At 41.0% G+C, this 16,368-nt stretch overlaps 1 protein-coding gene across 10 annotated transcripts in view; it reads right to left on the reverse strand.

Annotated features, from left to right (window-relative positions):
• RGL1 (ral guanine nucleotide dissociation stimulator like 1) overlaps nucleotides 1-16,368 on the reverse strand; it is a 291,840-nt gene that overhangs the window by 58,366 nt on the left and 217,106 nt on the right. For all 10 annotated transcript variants that reach the window (XM_003815617.5, XM_003815619.5, XM_014342149.4 and 7 more), the window contains one exon: nucleotides 4,006-4,083. In XM_003815617.5, coding sequence (XP_003815665.1) covers nucleotides 4,006-4,083 — 78 coding nt within the window. The remainder of the gene's footprint in view (nucleotides 1-4,005; nucleotides 4,084-16,368) is intronic.

Genomic DNA, 16,368 nt, shown 5'->3' on the forward strand with positions numbered 1-16,368 from the left:
GTTGGCATGCTTTTAGGGTTCGAACCAATACAAGAAACTTTCACATGCTAGGACGTTTAGCAGCATCCCTGGCCTCTACCCATGAGTTGCCAATAGCCTCCCCCCACCAAGTTGAGACAACCAAAATGTCTGTAGGGCATTGGCAAATGTCCTCTGGAGGATAACAATCGCCCTGTTGAGAACCACTGCCATACCTCCTACACATCTATTGGTCATCAGGAAGCCCTCAATCATTGCTGCAAGTCAGATGCCAGAGGTCTGGGATGACCAGGAAATTTGCAATACATTACATACAGATGGGAGAAGGTGCTTCCCTGATTTCCTCTCACAAAGACAAAGACAAAGCAGTGACCCTATCTAGGCACAGAAATGATCAGGAGAAGCATAGTTTCAGAAAAAGAGAGCCAAAAAATAATAGTGAAGTGAGATGAAAAACAATAAAAGATGTGGGGAAAAAACAGTGAGAAAGACAGAAGAAAGGGAAATGGAAGGAAGAAAGAGGTCACCAGTAAGAAGGGATTTTAACATTCCAGAATCTGTAGGACAGAGCGACCCATTATAAGATAAAGTGGCATATTTTCATCAGGCATAATTTTTTAAAAGGCAACTCAGTCTGAGCAAAAGGGTCAAGAACTTTCCACCAAGTTATTGTGAGACTTTAGGAAAGGACCATTGTCCCCAGAGGATGGACCCCTCAGGGGAGTTCTGTGTGAAGCTCTTTGTTAAGCCCTCATATGCTTAAAACTCTAAAACCCTTTAAAACAGCTTAGCTTGGAGTTTCATTCACATTAGTGTTCCTAGTATACAATGAATTCTAATGAGAGTTTAAAAGAATGAACATGACTCTTCATACCCAGGGTGCAATTTTCGTAACTGCTACTTCCCAAAAAATCTATTTTATCTCAAAACACCTCATGGGACAGAGAAGCTCTGGATTTTATTATTATCATTATTTATTTTTAAGACAAGGTCTCACTCACTCTGTTGCCCAGGCTGGAGTGCAGTGGCACGATCATGGCTCACAGCAGCCTCAACCTCCCAGGCTCAAGCAATCCTCCTGCCTCAGCCTCCCAAGTAACTGGGACTACAGGCATGTGCCACCACACCCAGCAATTTTTAAAAAAAATTTTTGTAGAGACAGAGTCCCACTACGTTGCCCAGGCTGGTTTTGAGCTCCTGCCTTAAGTGATCTTCCCTCCTGGGCTTCCCAAAGTGTTGGGATTACAGGCATGAGCCACCACGCCCGGCCAGCTCTGGATATTTTTCAGATTGTGACTCTCCTCAGAGTGTTCAGGTGGCTAATTGAATGGCAGCTCTAGATTGGACTGAGTTCCAAAATATGTGTATAATAACATGTCTATTTCTGAATCTGCTCACAAGTCTAGATTACACTCAATTCTTACAGTATCTCTCCTTTTGTATATGCTCCAAAATGTCCATTATAAAAAGGTTCTTCTAAAAAAATCATTATCTTAGTGAGTTTTCATAGACTCCTATGATTCTCAAAACTCTAAAGTGCTTAGGAATCACTTGAGAATCTTGTTAAAATGCAGATTCTAATCCATTAGGTCTGAGTGGGGCCTGAGAGTCTGCATTTCTCACAAGCTCCCACCCAGGAGATGCTGATGCTATAGGTCCACGGTCACACTTTGAGCGAGAAGGCTCTATGTCTAACCCATTCTGAAAAATCACCTTTTAGATTATATTGTTTCCCTCCTATAAAAATTCATTACTGCTGACTGCCCACTGCTTACCAGGGAAAGTCCAAACTCTCCTGCAAGAAATTAATGCCCTTCATGAAGTAAGTCCAATCTAGCTTCAGCTCCACTGACTCCCCTCTCACCTAACATGTACTCTATGAAGCAGCCACACCAATTCTGTGTTGTTCCCCAAAATTCCATGAAAATTGCATTTGCCCAATTTGGTCCCACTGTTTCCTATACCCAGACGGCTCTACCAACAAAATCTTCACCATGCTTCAGGGCCCAGATCAAAGGTAACCTCCTCCAAGAGGCCTTCCCCAAGCCCTTCTAAAAACAAAAGAATTGTTCCTCCCACTGTACCTTGTGCTTGACATTCAAATACCTACACTGGTATGTCGGGTTTTCTGGAAAGTTATGATCCACTGAATAAAACTGTAAAACTACATGGAACCTAACTCAGGAGTTAAAAAAGATACTCAGCTTTCTACTTTCACATCCCTAGCTCCTGAAGAAAGGAGTCTATCAGTAACTCTTCTGAGGAGTTAAAAATTCCACAGGATTCCCCCCAGACTTTTGGCCCCAAAATGAATATTTAACACTAGTGGTTTCAGGCACCCAGGTGCACATTCCATCTACTCAGGAACATCACCCCTACAATGGCCCCCACCCCCGCATCATGGATGTTTTCTCATAGGACATTCTCATCAGCATAAAATATCTTCCATCTTTTAAAAAACACATACAACCAAAAAAAACCCATCTTCCATCCATTTCTCTATTCCCCTTTGCAGCAAAGCTCCTCCTCTAACAAGACTCACTGTCCCCACTTCATCTCCTTCATTCTCTCTTGCCCACCTCTCCATCCACCAAACTGCACTTGTCAAGTCACCAAAGACCGCAGCACTGCAAAGGAGGAGTCACTTTTCAGACCCTCACACTCGATCTAGGGCAGCACTGGAGGGAGTTGGTCACTCCCTCCCTGAAATCCTTTCTTTGCTTGTCTTCTGGGACACAACAACTTCTTTTTTCTCCTCCCCCATCCTTCCCCAAAGCTGCTCTGTTCCAGTCTCCTCTGCCAGATGCTCTACTTCCCTAACTCTAAACACCCAAGGAACCAGGCTCAGTCTCTGGATCTTCTCTCCTCTATCTGCCCTTAGTTCCCAGGAAGCCACATTCAGTCTCATAGCTTTAAATACCATGTATAAACTAAAGACATCCAAATTTATACCTCCATTCCATGCCTCTCCCTGAAATCTAGACTGAGCTAATTATGTCTGTGACTGAATTTCTGATACACACTCCCCATTAAACCTGCTCCCTCGATCTTCCTTATTTTATAAAGCCAAGGTTCTGTCTCTCCGCTGCTCAAACCGCAACCCTGGGAAGCATCTGGCCTCCTCTTGTTCTCTCACACAGCCCATGCACTCCAGCTTGTCCTGCCACCAACACCTGGAAGATCTCTGCAAAGGCTGGTCACCTTCACTGCTATTGCTTCAGCCCCGCACCACAAGCAGCCCTCATCTGGACTCTTGGGAGGGTCCTGACCAGGCTCCCTGCTCCCACCCTTGCCCCCAGCCACACTGCCACAGGCTACTTTCCGGACACAGCCAGAGCGGGTCTTTTAAGATGTGTCAGGCCACAGCACTCTTCTCAAAACCTTCTAAGCACTTCTTATCTTCCTCAGAATCAAATTCAACATCTTTCCCCAAGTTGCTATGAGTCCCCTTGTGAGTGGCCACCTTCCTGCTCACCTCACAGTGCTCATCCCCTAGCACGCGCTCCGGCCACATGCAATTCCCTGCTGTTTCTCAAACACCGCTCCTGCCTCAGAGGCTTTCCCGTGGTCTGTCGGCCTGGCTATTTGCAAGGCTCAGGGCACACCTCATTTCGGCGTGCTCCAATGCCAACAGACCAGACAGCCCAATCCGGGCACCCTACACATAGTCAAACGCTCCAGCCCTCAGACCCTGCTTCATTCTTCTTCACTTTTTTGTGTGTATTCTTTGTCTCTTTCTGGTAAAATACACACTTTTTATGAGCTGGGACTGTTTATTTTGTTCATTTGTTTTGTTCACTTGTTTGTTTTGTATACCTTAGCACAATGCCTGGCAGACAGCAGTTACTTAAGATACTTTCACTGGATACATAAATGAATATTGTTAGGTAATCAAAAAATAAGCCTCTGTATGCATTATAGAAAAAAAAATCATGGCAACATTCAAAGGAATAAAATATTCTACTAAACTACTTTAAGATATTGTCTTGACTGAGAGCTTAGAATGCAAAGAAAAGGGAGACTCACTTCCTGATAACCATTTTGGACTCTGATGAACTTTGGCTTCCATCTTCTTCACAGTTTGGGCTTGTCAGGTTTCCATACCTGTAGAGATAATAATGAACAAGCAAGCAAAAACAGTCAGTGGTGTTGGAAAGCAACTCTATTCAACTTCAACTACAAAGTGACAGTTATACTTTTCAGAAGTAATTAAGGAAAGATATATCTATGAAATAGCATTGAAAATGATGCAGTATTATTGATAGTTACTTAATGGATATATCTGCATATTCTAAACAGAAAAGTCATTTAACAACTAATCACACTACTTAAAACTTTCTCTTAATATTAACACTTAACATTTATTGACTTTTTTAGATTAGAGTGTTCCTATCAGCAGGAGAATTGGCTATTACATAATACGAAGAAGGCAGATTCCTCATGAACTCTGTAGCACACCAAACCCTCCCGTCCAACCCCTCTGCGTGTCTATGCAAGGGACACATGGCTCTGCAGGCACAGCATCCACACTCATGCCACATGGGAGCACAAACTGATGGCTCCAGGCTACACTTAAGAGTCTGGTCTCCTTGAAAATAAGTCCGTTGTAGAGGGATTATGGAAATAGCTCTGGACCCTAAAATTAAGGCTGGGATAGAGACAAGGACTACAGTAAAAGCTCTCATGTCTTAGCAACCAGGAGAGCAGCTGTAGCTATACTGAGGCCAGGTTGCTCTAGACACAGCAACTGGGGAGGTGGGGTGCAGGGGTCTGATTTTTGGGAAAGCAATAGATGCTTAAATTTTAAAAATTTTCTCATTACCAACTCAAAATTTACTCAATAATTCATCAGTCCCTACTTACACTGCTAGCTGTTCTCCCAACTCCACATGTGAGCCAGCCTATTTCATACAAATATATCATATTTTGTTTGGTTTGGAATGTAAACTTAGTAAATGCACTTTAAATTATTAAGGAGGAGTCTTTAATTAACTTATAATGCCTAGACTATTTCTTCAGTTTCTCCTTCCATCAATACAGAATCCAGAGATTCCTTGGGGTTTCACAAGTGAGTAGTCTGTCCCAAAGTTTTGATAAATTCTATAATTGATGAGTTTACATTTTTAAAGAGCACACTTTTGTTTTCTACTAATGGGATTAAAGGCCCAGTACCCTTATGGTTCCTTGTTCCTAGGACTTACAAATCCTTTTAAAAATAAAAGCCCACCATCTGGTTTGACCCAACGCCAGTCCATCTGGTCTCCCTATCATCCCATCCCAGTAGGTTCCAGTTTGCGCCCTTAGGCACCAGCTCACCCATCCACCTGCTCCTTTCTCTAGCTCATCAGCCTTATGGATTTCTTGGCCTCTCAAAGATATTTTCCACTGGTCTCCACCCTCTCTTTTCCTCTTCATTCTGTCCTGCACCTGCTATTTAGAAGGCTTCCAGGGCTACCCTTTGCTCTTCCTGAGATAAGAACTCAGATTAAGATTTACTCAGCCCCACATGAGCAAGGCAAGGATGGAAAACAAGATTCCTAATAAATAAACAGGGTGAGATTTTTCAGCTCTATACTTGGCCAACATCGTAGCAAACTATGTCCTCGTACTCTCTCACAGCAGGCTTGGTGGTTGGTTTATTTAAGTAGGAGAGATTACGGTGGGTGCAAGCAAGAGTGGGATCTTGGAAAGCCAGTGTATCTTCTATGTATCTGACTAGAAGGATCCATCAACTCTTCTCTTGCCATCTCTCAATTACTAAATGTGGGACTTAATCTTTGTTTTTGTTACATTCCATGTTAGTCCATTAATTCCCACTCCAGTTATTGTGGAAATATCACCTCTTTTTATCTTTCAACTGGAAGCTATGAAAGGTAGATATAAAAAGGGAAAACACCAGGGAAAGATACACATTTTACTGCTCCTGATAGTCTTCTTTTCAAAGTGGTTTGTACTACAAGTTTCCAGATCTCTCTATTCTTTATCTTTGCTTTAGCTCCTCCTACTCTTCTGCTCTTTTCCTGCATTCTTCAGACTCAGAGCTGAGGTGCAGGTTTGGATGGCACCAACACCTATCACAGTTCCTCCCCAGAATGTGATGCCAAATGTGTAATGAGAAGGTGTCAAGAAAGACTAAGTAACTTATACTGGTGAGCCAAGTTCTCTCTCATTAACTAACCTGGTAGCATCTTCTGAGCAATGGCTCAGAAGACCACAGAAGTATTTCTCCTGGCTACCAGAGTGTCTACAGTTTTGCAGTTGGGATCAGAGTGACTGCTTGATAATAACTTGCACACCAAAAAGGGCCATGGATAAAAAGGAGTGTGTGGCAGAGCACACGATCCAGTTGCTGAGGCTCAAATCTTGCAGACATACCAACTCTTCTCCACCCAACCCATCAGGAAATCCTTTTTGCTCTGCCCTTCTAATATATCCTGAATCCAAACACTTCTCATCACTTCCATTGCTTCCACCCTGGCTCCAACTACACTATCTTGGATAGTGCAAATCAAGTGTAACCTAAATCAATACAACAGCCACCTAAATGGTCCCCAGCTTCTGCCCAGTAGCCAGAGCAATTCTGCTTTATGTAGATCAGATCATGTCACTGCTCCACTCAAAACCCTCCCATAAAAAGCCAAGCATGGCGGCACATGTCTGCAATCCCAGCTATTCAAGAGGCTGCGGCAAGAGGATCTCCTGAGCCCAGGAGTTCAAGTCTAGCCTGGGCAACACATAGCAAGACGCTGTCTCTCAAAAACAAAAAACAAAAAACAAAAAAAGGAAGAAGAAGAAGAAGAAAAAAGAAAAAGGGAGAAACCCTCCCATGACTCCCATCTCACTCTGAGAAAAGGCCAAAGTCTTACGTGTCTCACAAGGCCCTGAATGATCTGCAGAGACCTCCTCCCACGCCTCCTACAATTCCTCAGCCCTTATTCCCTTTCCAGCCTCACCAGCCTCCTCCCTGCTCCACCCACACACTGGGCATCCTCCTGCCTCCGAATCTGTGCCTGCTGCTGCCTCTTCCCACACCTGTGCCAAGGGCTCACTCTCTCAGCTCCTCAGGTCTTTGCTCAGGTATCACTTTATCAGTGAGGCCTTCCCAGACTGCCCTATTTAAAATACAAACCAACTGTAACATCAGCCCCTTCCCTCCTTTATTTTTCTCTATGGCTTTTAATACCTTCTGATATACTGAGTAGTTAATTTTGTTGTTGTGTTAATTGTCCATTAGAAAATAAACTCCAGCAGACCAGGATGTTTTCTTTTTGCTCACTACTCTTTAGAGCTGGCACCCAACTCTTTAGTGCCTGGCACCCAACAGGCATGCAATGGCTACCTGTTGCTAGTGCTCTATTGGGGTTTCAGAAGCAGACGCAGTAATGGACCTCCCAACTACTAGGTTCAGATTTGCCTCTGCAAAGGCATCATCTGGCCTTATTTATGCTTCTACAAGTATCAAGCCCTCACTTCTAAGGGCTTAGGAGCATAAAAGTTTTAAGATAGCTGTGATTATTCCAAAACTCTACAATTAAAAAGAAAAAAAGTTTTAAGATGTTAAAGTTGAGATCTTAAAGGTAAAAACTATTAAAATGCAAAACAAAAGTATATACGCTATTCCAAAGAAGTCTTTTAGAAGTGAGATAAAAGGAAAGAGCCTGTAACCTTGTGGAACTTAATGGACTGGGATGGAGATGATTATTTGCCCCTGCACCTTTCTTAATTTTTTTTCTTTTCCCATTGAAACAGGGTCTCACTCTCTTGCCCAGACTGGAGTACAGTGGCACAGTCATGGCTCACTGTAGCCTTGTCCTTCTAGGTTTGAGCAAGCCTCCCACCTCAGCCTCCTGAGAGGCTGGGACCACAGGCACTAGCTGGGACCACAGATGCATGCCACCATGCCTGGCTAATTTTTTAAATTTTTTGTAGAGACGAGATCTCACTCTGTTGCCCAGGCTGGTCTCGAACTTCTGGGCTCAAGTGATCCTCCCGTCTTAGCCCCTCAAAGTGCTGGGATTACAGGCATAAGCCAACATGCCAGGCCATCCCTGCACCTTTCTTATCATTAAGGAGAATTACTGCTTTACAGAAAAGAAACTAGACTAGTGTTGGAATCCAGAACTCTTTAAATGTTCAGGCTAGGTCCTTTGACAGTCAGTCCTACTAGATTAAGAAGGTTCCTTTGATGTTTTCCTGGACCCTCTCATAGCTTCCCATCAAAACTCAAAGTCAAGTTCAATTCACTTATTCCAGGGTAGTAAATAAAGTGTGTGTATGAGTGTGTATGTTTAATTAATGGCCATAGAATAGCTACCGACAAACCTGTCAACGGTGTCGTGTCCAATTTCTGCAAAGCCTCCCTAGGATTTAAGATCAAAGCTCCAACCTCTTAAGAAGGCTTACCAATGACCAACTGCTCTTCTTTAAATGGTAACTCATAAAACTTAAAATAAAAATTGTCAGAATGACTTTTGACATGGTTTTCTCTGTTATCACAAGGCAAAAGAAAAATTTACAAATGTCTCCTAAAGTGCAGCCTTAAGCAATTATTTACTGCAGCCTAAAAAGTAATAGAAAAGGGAAAGAAAAAACCAGTACAATGTTTAACTAGTTGCTAAATATTTAAACAGAAACAGTTATTTCCAGAGAGGATGTCTGTATTATTTGTAGCCTATCTGGTAAGGTGAAGTGTTTTACATGTGTTTGAAGGGGAAGACCAGGTGTATCTGTGGTTCAAAGAAACCCTTAGATAAAGTTGTACCCAGGGACGGTCTCTCTAGTGGGGGCCCTTGCTAACCTTTGCTCCCCAACAGGAAAGTCTCAGTAACACCAGATCAGGAGGCGGGTGATCCTGAAGAATCTCTCAGGCTCTGCTTGATTCTGGCAAATGATCCAATAATAACAGCAGTTAATAATTATTGAGAACTTACTATATGCCAGGTACTGTGCTAAGGGCTTTACATGCTGGCTTGGTTTAGTTCTCCTATAATTCTATAGAGTGAAGTTATTTTTATTCCTATTCTACAGATGAGAAAAATGAGGCCCAGAAGGCTTAAATTAAGTAACATGCCCTCAAAGATACAACTAATACGTGCAGCAGGGATTTCAGCCATGACAGTCAGCGTTCAGCAACCAGCCTCTGAATTACTCCCTACCATACAAGCTATGGTGAGCCTTTCATTCATTTATTCCATCATTCATTCTTTCACTCATTTAGTCCTCATTCAATGAGGATTATTTACTAAGGACTATGTACAGGTACTATTCTAGACATTGAGGATACAGCAGCAAACAAACCAAAGTCTCTGTTTTCATGAAGTATACATGGTAGTGTGGAGGAGACAGACAACAGTAATTAGTTAATATATACTAAGTCAGAGAGTGAAAAGTGCAATGGAGAGAAATAAAGCAGGTCAGGGTGACCTGGTATAATGGAGGGCCAGAGGTTGGGTATTTGGGGAAGGCCCAATGTGAATGTGAAAACTAAGTAAACTCTCCAGAAAGTGAGGAAGTGGGCCCTGCAGATCTCCAGGGAAAGAGCCTCTAAGCAGTCCAAAGAGCCAATGCAAAGGCCTTGGAAGAGTAGCAGAAGGATGTTTCTAAGAAACATTAAGAGGCCAATGAGGGGCAGAGCTGAGTGAGCGTGAATAGAAAAGGAGGCATGGAGATGACAAGGACAGATGCTGAGGGCCTGGTAGGCTGTGGCAAGGACTCTGGTTTTACTCTTCTATTTTGCTTACTGCTACTTCTACTGAGCCTGGAATAGAGCCTGCACAAAGTAGACAATAAATATTTGCTCAATGAATTAATACACACCCTCTTCTACCACGAATAAAAGAAAGGCTGGGGCGGGAAGAGTTGGGAAGGAGGTACTTTATTGGGGATAGTGAAAGAACGGAAAGGAGGAAGTAAAGGAAAGAGAGACCTCACATGAAGCTGCTGACTCAAGGACTCCTGGGAATCTTTTCTAATAAACGCTGGCCTCAGAACATCTTAGGCATTTTTCTGTAACTGACTCAAAAGAACACAGGTCAGGTATGAAAAAAATGTTCAGAAGCTGACCTTGACTCAGGAGAACGACATGGGTGAAATAGCCTGCAGATGTCTGGTGAAAACCTTAGTGAAGACTTTGGACTGTTTCCACAGATCAGCAAGAAGTGTGGTTTTAATTACTCTGAATAATATCCTCCATGGCAGGCACCTCTCCGCCAAGTTTGACCTGAGAACTGGGTCACAGCCACCAAGCCTACCTTGGAAAGGTCTTGTTACCACTGTGAAGTTACTTATTCAAGGGGAAAGACAAAGGTCAAAAACAACAAGGCAAAAACTCCTTGTTCTCTTGCAGGAAAGGAAGGGGCCAAGAAGATTGAGCCGAGAACCCTATACTGTGCTTTCCATTTATGAGGGTTAGTTCTCTAGGCCATTTTTCCCTGACTAGAAAAAGCTAGAAGACCCAACAAAAGCTGCCCTCCTCCCCTCTAGGCCTTTGCTGTGAAGGACACTGCACCTTCCTTGTTCTTTCATTGTCCACATATCTCCATACTAAGTCCCTGACACTTAAGGCAACATTAACAGCAAAAGAGTACCTGATATTTCTGCCCCACTTGACAGTTACAAAATGCTATAACATTTTCCTGGAGAATAACCTTTCTTTCCAGCCCTTAACCCACAACTGTCTAAAGAGGAGATCAGGAAAAGGACACTATTCATCCAAGGGAAAGAAAAAAAGTTCTCTCCTGCCACAACTTATATCTCACGCAGATTTAAAATTATTTAAGTATGTTGGCTCTCACACTCCTGCTATAAGGTTTCTTCTATTTTCCATTCCAAGCCTCTGTCATCCGTTTTTCTCTGGCCTGTTTCCTGCACTCAGAGCTTGGTGGCCCATCCGTAGCTACTCCTTCCACTTCTAGTTCATAACAATGCTAAACCACCAACTGCAAACACGTCTTGTTAGTACACTGCAATGGATGCGGCTACAATGACGGACAACGGAAGAAACTGGTAGATGGGGGTAGGAAGGAGGCAGCACTCAGACTCTGTTCATGAGTCTAGATTTTTCTCAGGTTTAAGATGAATTAATACATTATTAACAAATCAGTACAAGCCTGTGGCTCAGTTTTCCCCAACCACAAAAAGCTGCTATTGCAGAGCTCTTCAAAATCTTATGAAACATGCTTTGTAACATCAAATACAATGAATATGAGTTTAGTATCATGGCATCCTTTCATTTTCAAGAATACTTTTCTTTTTCGCCTATAGCTTACAAAAACTCAACGGAATATCAATTTATCTAAATGGGTGCTTACTGTTAGCTTTAGTAGAGGCCAAAGGCAAAAGAATTGTGTTCCCAGGACTAGGGGCCTGACAGCATTATCAAGGGCTAAGTTCACAAAAAATAAATGTAAAAAAAATTTTCAGATAAGAGAATAGTGATATGAAAAACAAAATTAACTCAAAACCACCAGTATCTTCCCCTTTTAGATGTCCCAAGATACTTTCTAAAACCATTAAATTTACCTGAATGAACCATGAAGCGTAATTTTAGTTAATTTGATTGGTTTACTTTTCAGAGCCACACTTAAGATCTGTGTTCCAGTTATAATAAAGCTAGGATCAGTGCCCACCTCTCATTCATAATGGCTACCTACATATCCCCTGTTACCACGCTAGGGACACTTTGCCTAGGGGATCATAACCCAGGGTCTCTAGATGAATTTACAGAAGTCTGGGAAGTCCCTAAATTTTATGAAAAAAATTGTGACATTCTCTTTTTTCTAAAGAGAAGGTCCATAGTTTTTAGTACATTCTTACAGGGGTTTGTGATCAATCACTCCCACCAACTGCTGAAAAATGGTCAAAACCACTGCTTTAAATGATCAAAGCTGAATGTCTGACTGTCCAGTTACTAACTCAGTTACCACCCATTACATTTCAGTTTCTTGTCAGTTTTGTTTTGTAGTTTACAAATGTTAAGCACACTTTAAAAAAAAACACCTGCTGGGCAATTTTATATTCTTTTCAAAAAAAGGATAATTGCATGTCCTTGCCTCCCTTTGCCAAGTGAAATAAAAAAAACAAGCTACTTCATGGAAACATTTTTATCTCTTAGGTCTTATAAATCCCATTTCAAGAAAAGAAAGCTAGCCTGGCTATGATCTGAGGCAAAGTCTTTGACAGCATCCCCTCAGTGTCTACTTTAACAAAACCATCACTGTCGTCCCACAAGCTAAGGCTCTACAGTCGCCACATGTTCCTATCCAGAATTCCCATAGTGTTGGCAGGTGACAGTTGGGTCCACTTGGCAAAAGTAAATATTTACCAAAGGCCACCAACCCAGCAGGGAAGAGAACTTATTTCCATTTTCCCTCAGGTAATTATGGTTGGATATAATTCTCAAACAGTACCAGATTAAATTTTTCTGGTTAATCCAAAGTAACTGGCATAGTCACAGGGAGAAAATAATAACAATGCCCATCACATTCTGGCTCTGGCCATGCTTCCTGGAGCTGAGTGTGTGGACCGAAACTGAACAGGGCATGATGTCCTGAACAGAACAAAGGTGAGGGTGGACACCGACCTTCAACATCCTTGAGCCTATGGCCACTAGATTTTTCAGAGTCAATCTCCCTGACAAGAATTCCTTGTTTCTTATCTGTGTTGCTGGAATAAATTATTACAAACTTAGTGGCTTATTAACAATACAAATTTACTATTTTATAGTTCTGTAAGTCAGAAGTCCAACAAGGGTCTCAATGGGTTAAAATCAAGGTGTTGTCAGGGCTATGTTCCTTTCTAGAGGTTCTAGAAGAGAATCTGTTCAATCCCCTTTTCTAGCTTCAAGAGGCTGCCTGCATTCTTTGGCTCAAGGCCCCCTTCCTCCATCTTCAAAGCCAGCAACATAGCATCTATCTGATCCCGTTTCCATCCTTGTATCTCTTTCTCTGTCTTCTGCCTCCATCTTTTACATTTTTAAGGACCCTTGTGATTACTCTGGGCTCACTCAGATAATCCAAGATAATCTCCTTATTTTATAGTCAGCTGATTAGTAACCTTAATTCCATCTGCAACCTCAATTCCCCTTTGCATATAACCTAACATATTCCCAGGTTTCAGGGATGAGGATGTGGACATCTTTGGATATGTAAATTATTATAAATGTTATACCTTCTATTGTTTCCTGAGCTAAACTGTTTCTCTCCACCTGATAAAGTGTAAGCCAGCAAGAGCCTGAGACCTTTTATGAAAGGCATCCCCTATCAAAGTTTTTAATGCTCTTTTCTATATTATAACCATTTTCATACCCAAAGATTTTCACACCGTTCTTATAATCCTCTTTTCTCTTCTACCAACCAATAGTGTCATGTTTCTCATAGTTGCAGGAAATAAGATCTAAGTCCAATTTATCTTTCAGCAATCTACCTTTTTTTAAAAAACACCTTAACATATATATATATAAATATATATATAAACATATATATATAAATATATATATATAAATATATATATAAATATATATATATATAAATATATATATATTTACAGGGAGAAAATAATAACAATGCTGGTCACATTCTGGCTCCAGCCATGCTTCCTGGAGCTGAGTGTGTGGACCAAAACTGAACAGGGCATGATGTCCTGAACAGAACATAAACTCATAATCTGACATTTTTCTAAACTTTTTGTTTGTTCTAAGAGTTATTTATTAATGTTTAACTTCTATCACTTATATAGGAAATTTTTCAAAATAATCCCATATTCTCTTCATTAATTTTAGTAACCCCCCACAGAGCCAAATGGAAACTAGTAGAGAGGGTCATATACATAACAGAACATATATATATATATGTTCTGTTATATATATGTGTGTGTATGTGTATGTGTGTGTGTGTGTAACCCATCCAAGTTTTTTTGGGTTTTTTTGCCTAGGAAGTCATCAACACCCAGACCTAGAGAAAATCTATTTAAACTCATCTGTTCTAACAAAAATCTTAAATAGCAGCCTTCATTTACTAAGAAATTCTCACCCTAGTCAGGATATTCAATATGATTGTATGTTAAGCTAGAAAGGAAGCAAAGCAATGTTAAGATTTCCTGAAAGTTTTTCTACTAAATAAATGGGATGTGCATCCTGGAGCCACCAACCACTAAATCTCAACTGTTTCATGCATGGGTGGGTTGGGGGGAGGCACAAAAGACTTAATGAGTGACCCTCTCTGCTAATTTCGATTTGGCCCTGTAGGAGGTTACTAAAATTAATGAAGAGAATGGTATGGAATTATTTTGAAAAATTTCCTATGTAAGTGATGGAAGTTAAACATTAATAAATAACTCAGAACAAAAAGTTTAGAAAAAAATCAAATTATGAGTTTCATAGTAACAAGATTTAATGTGAGTGTTAATGCTATAAGAGACCAGCACCTACAGGCGAGTTATGGTCTCAGTGTCACCTCTAGATGCTGGTGACCCTCGAGGCGACACTGGGACCATAAGTCACATGAAGATGCTCTGAGACCCGTCGTGCGGGTTCAGTTTCCAGTATGTTTCCCAGTGCTCTCTCTGTTGACAAATTCCTTTCCTTGGACCTGGAAGAGGAGAGGAAAGATATTAGAAACCTTGCCTCTTACTGAAAGAAAAGGAAGTACAGGAACATGAACACTGCATGCCAGCATGAATCTAGGAATATTTGGCAAGTGCCTAGTGTAATTCCAGCACTAAATAAAAAATTCAATTATTTTTAAGTGAGGTTTAACAAAAAGCAAATTGGAACATATTGTACGCATCTCAAAAACACTTACCAGCTTCTCATGCAACGAAAGCATTTGAGAACTGAATGGATTTGTGCAATGGGCTTTTTATAGAAGGTTTACAACTACCAGCTCCCGGGGGGAAAAAGTTTTCATTAAAAACGCACATTCAGCCTCATGGCCTTGACAGTGATGACACGAGTCAATAGACTTATTTGTCTCTCCCACTAAACATGGGCAGAGGCTGGGCAATGTTCACTGCTGGACCTTCCAAAGCACCTGCTTGGAACAGGCATGAATAATGATAACCATTATTTATTTGTTAGACAAATAGTTCCTAAGCACCTACTGCAGGCACCATTTTGAGGGTAGAGCAATGAACAAGACTAACATGGTCTCTGAGTGGGAAAGACAGTCATGAAATAAGCAAGATAAATAAGGTAATTTCAAATAATAATAAATGCCTTGAAGAAAGAAAACAAGGTAATAGTAATCTCTTAAGCACTTAATATTTTTCAGCCACTATACTACAAATTTTACCTATATTATCATGTTCAAACTTTATAATAACTCTATAAATTAGGTGCTATTTTTGTTATTTTATAGATGAGGAAAACTGAAGCTAGTAAGATAAATTCACTGCCCAATACTGCAGAGCAAGTAAGGAGTGCAAAACTGGAATAAAATTCAAATTTCTGACTCCTAAGCCCATGTTCTTAACCATTATACTATATGCCTTAAATCTGAATCTCATGGGTAAAAAAAAAGACAGGAAAAATTGCTTTTCCCATAATGTATCCTAAAATTCTGAAAAGTCTGTTTGACATCTATGACAAAATCCTTGGAAATAAATGAAAATTTTCAAGCTTTATATCTGATCAACTCCTCTCTACACTGTGGAGGAACTGGTTGCACTAACAAAGGCAGCTCCGTTTTGCTGGTTATTGGTATGTCAGGTTTTGCATATGAAAATGTTACTCCAGGCGACATAAAGAATGGATTTAAGGTTTCTGTTCCCACAGTGGTACTATACTTACTTAAATCCACCCGTGCTCTCTCATTTGCTATCCCTGACCCTTCAGGAAAAGCTGATCGAGGTCAGGGATTTGGCCAGGCCCATTCAGTACACAGAAACACTCCAAACACACAGACAGAGCAATTACCTTTATGGGCCATGATCTAAGTGATCACCTAAGATCCTGGCCAACATTCAGTTTTATTTGGGTACAGCTCTCCAAAATATCCTTTATAACTCTGTGTTATAGAACCTTTTATCTCCCAGTGGTCTATCAATTTTAATTATATAAATGTATTTGCACACTGATTTGTTTAATGTTACTCTTTCCCACTAGACATTCAGCATGAAGAAGGCAGGTTTGTCCACCATTATACACACAGCATCTTGTACAGTACATAGTACACATTAAAGAGCTGATAAATATTGCTTGAGTAGACAAATAACAGCACTGATGCTCAAGTGAACTGCTCACAACTGTGTGAAGGGAGGAGCCCTTGGGAAATACAGTTTCCAGGGAAAATCACTTGAGGTAGTAGTGAAAAGGATGGCTAAAAAGGATTCCCAAAAAAGGGTTCCTTTAAAGGTGATATTAACAAATCAAGGAAGGTGATATTGTACACTTGG

This window comes from Pan paniscus, chromosome 1 (assembly GCF_029289425.2).
Source record: "Pan paniscus chromosome 1, NHGRI_mPanPan1-v2.0_pri, whole genome shotgun sequence".
Taxonomy (NCBI): Eukaryota; Metazoa; Chordata; class Mammalia; order Primates; family Hominidae; genus Pan; species Pan paniscus.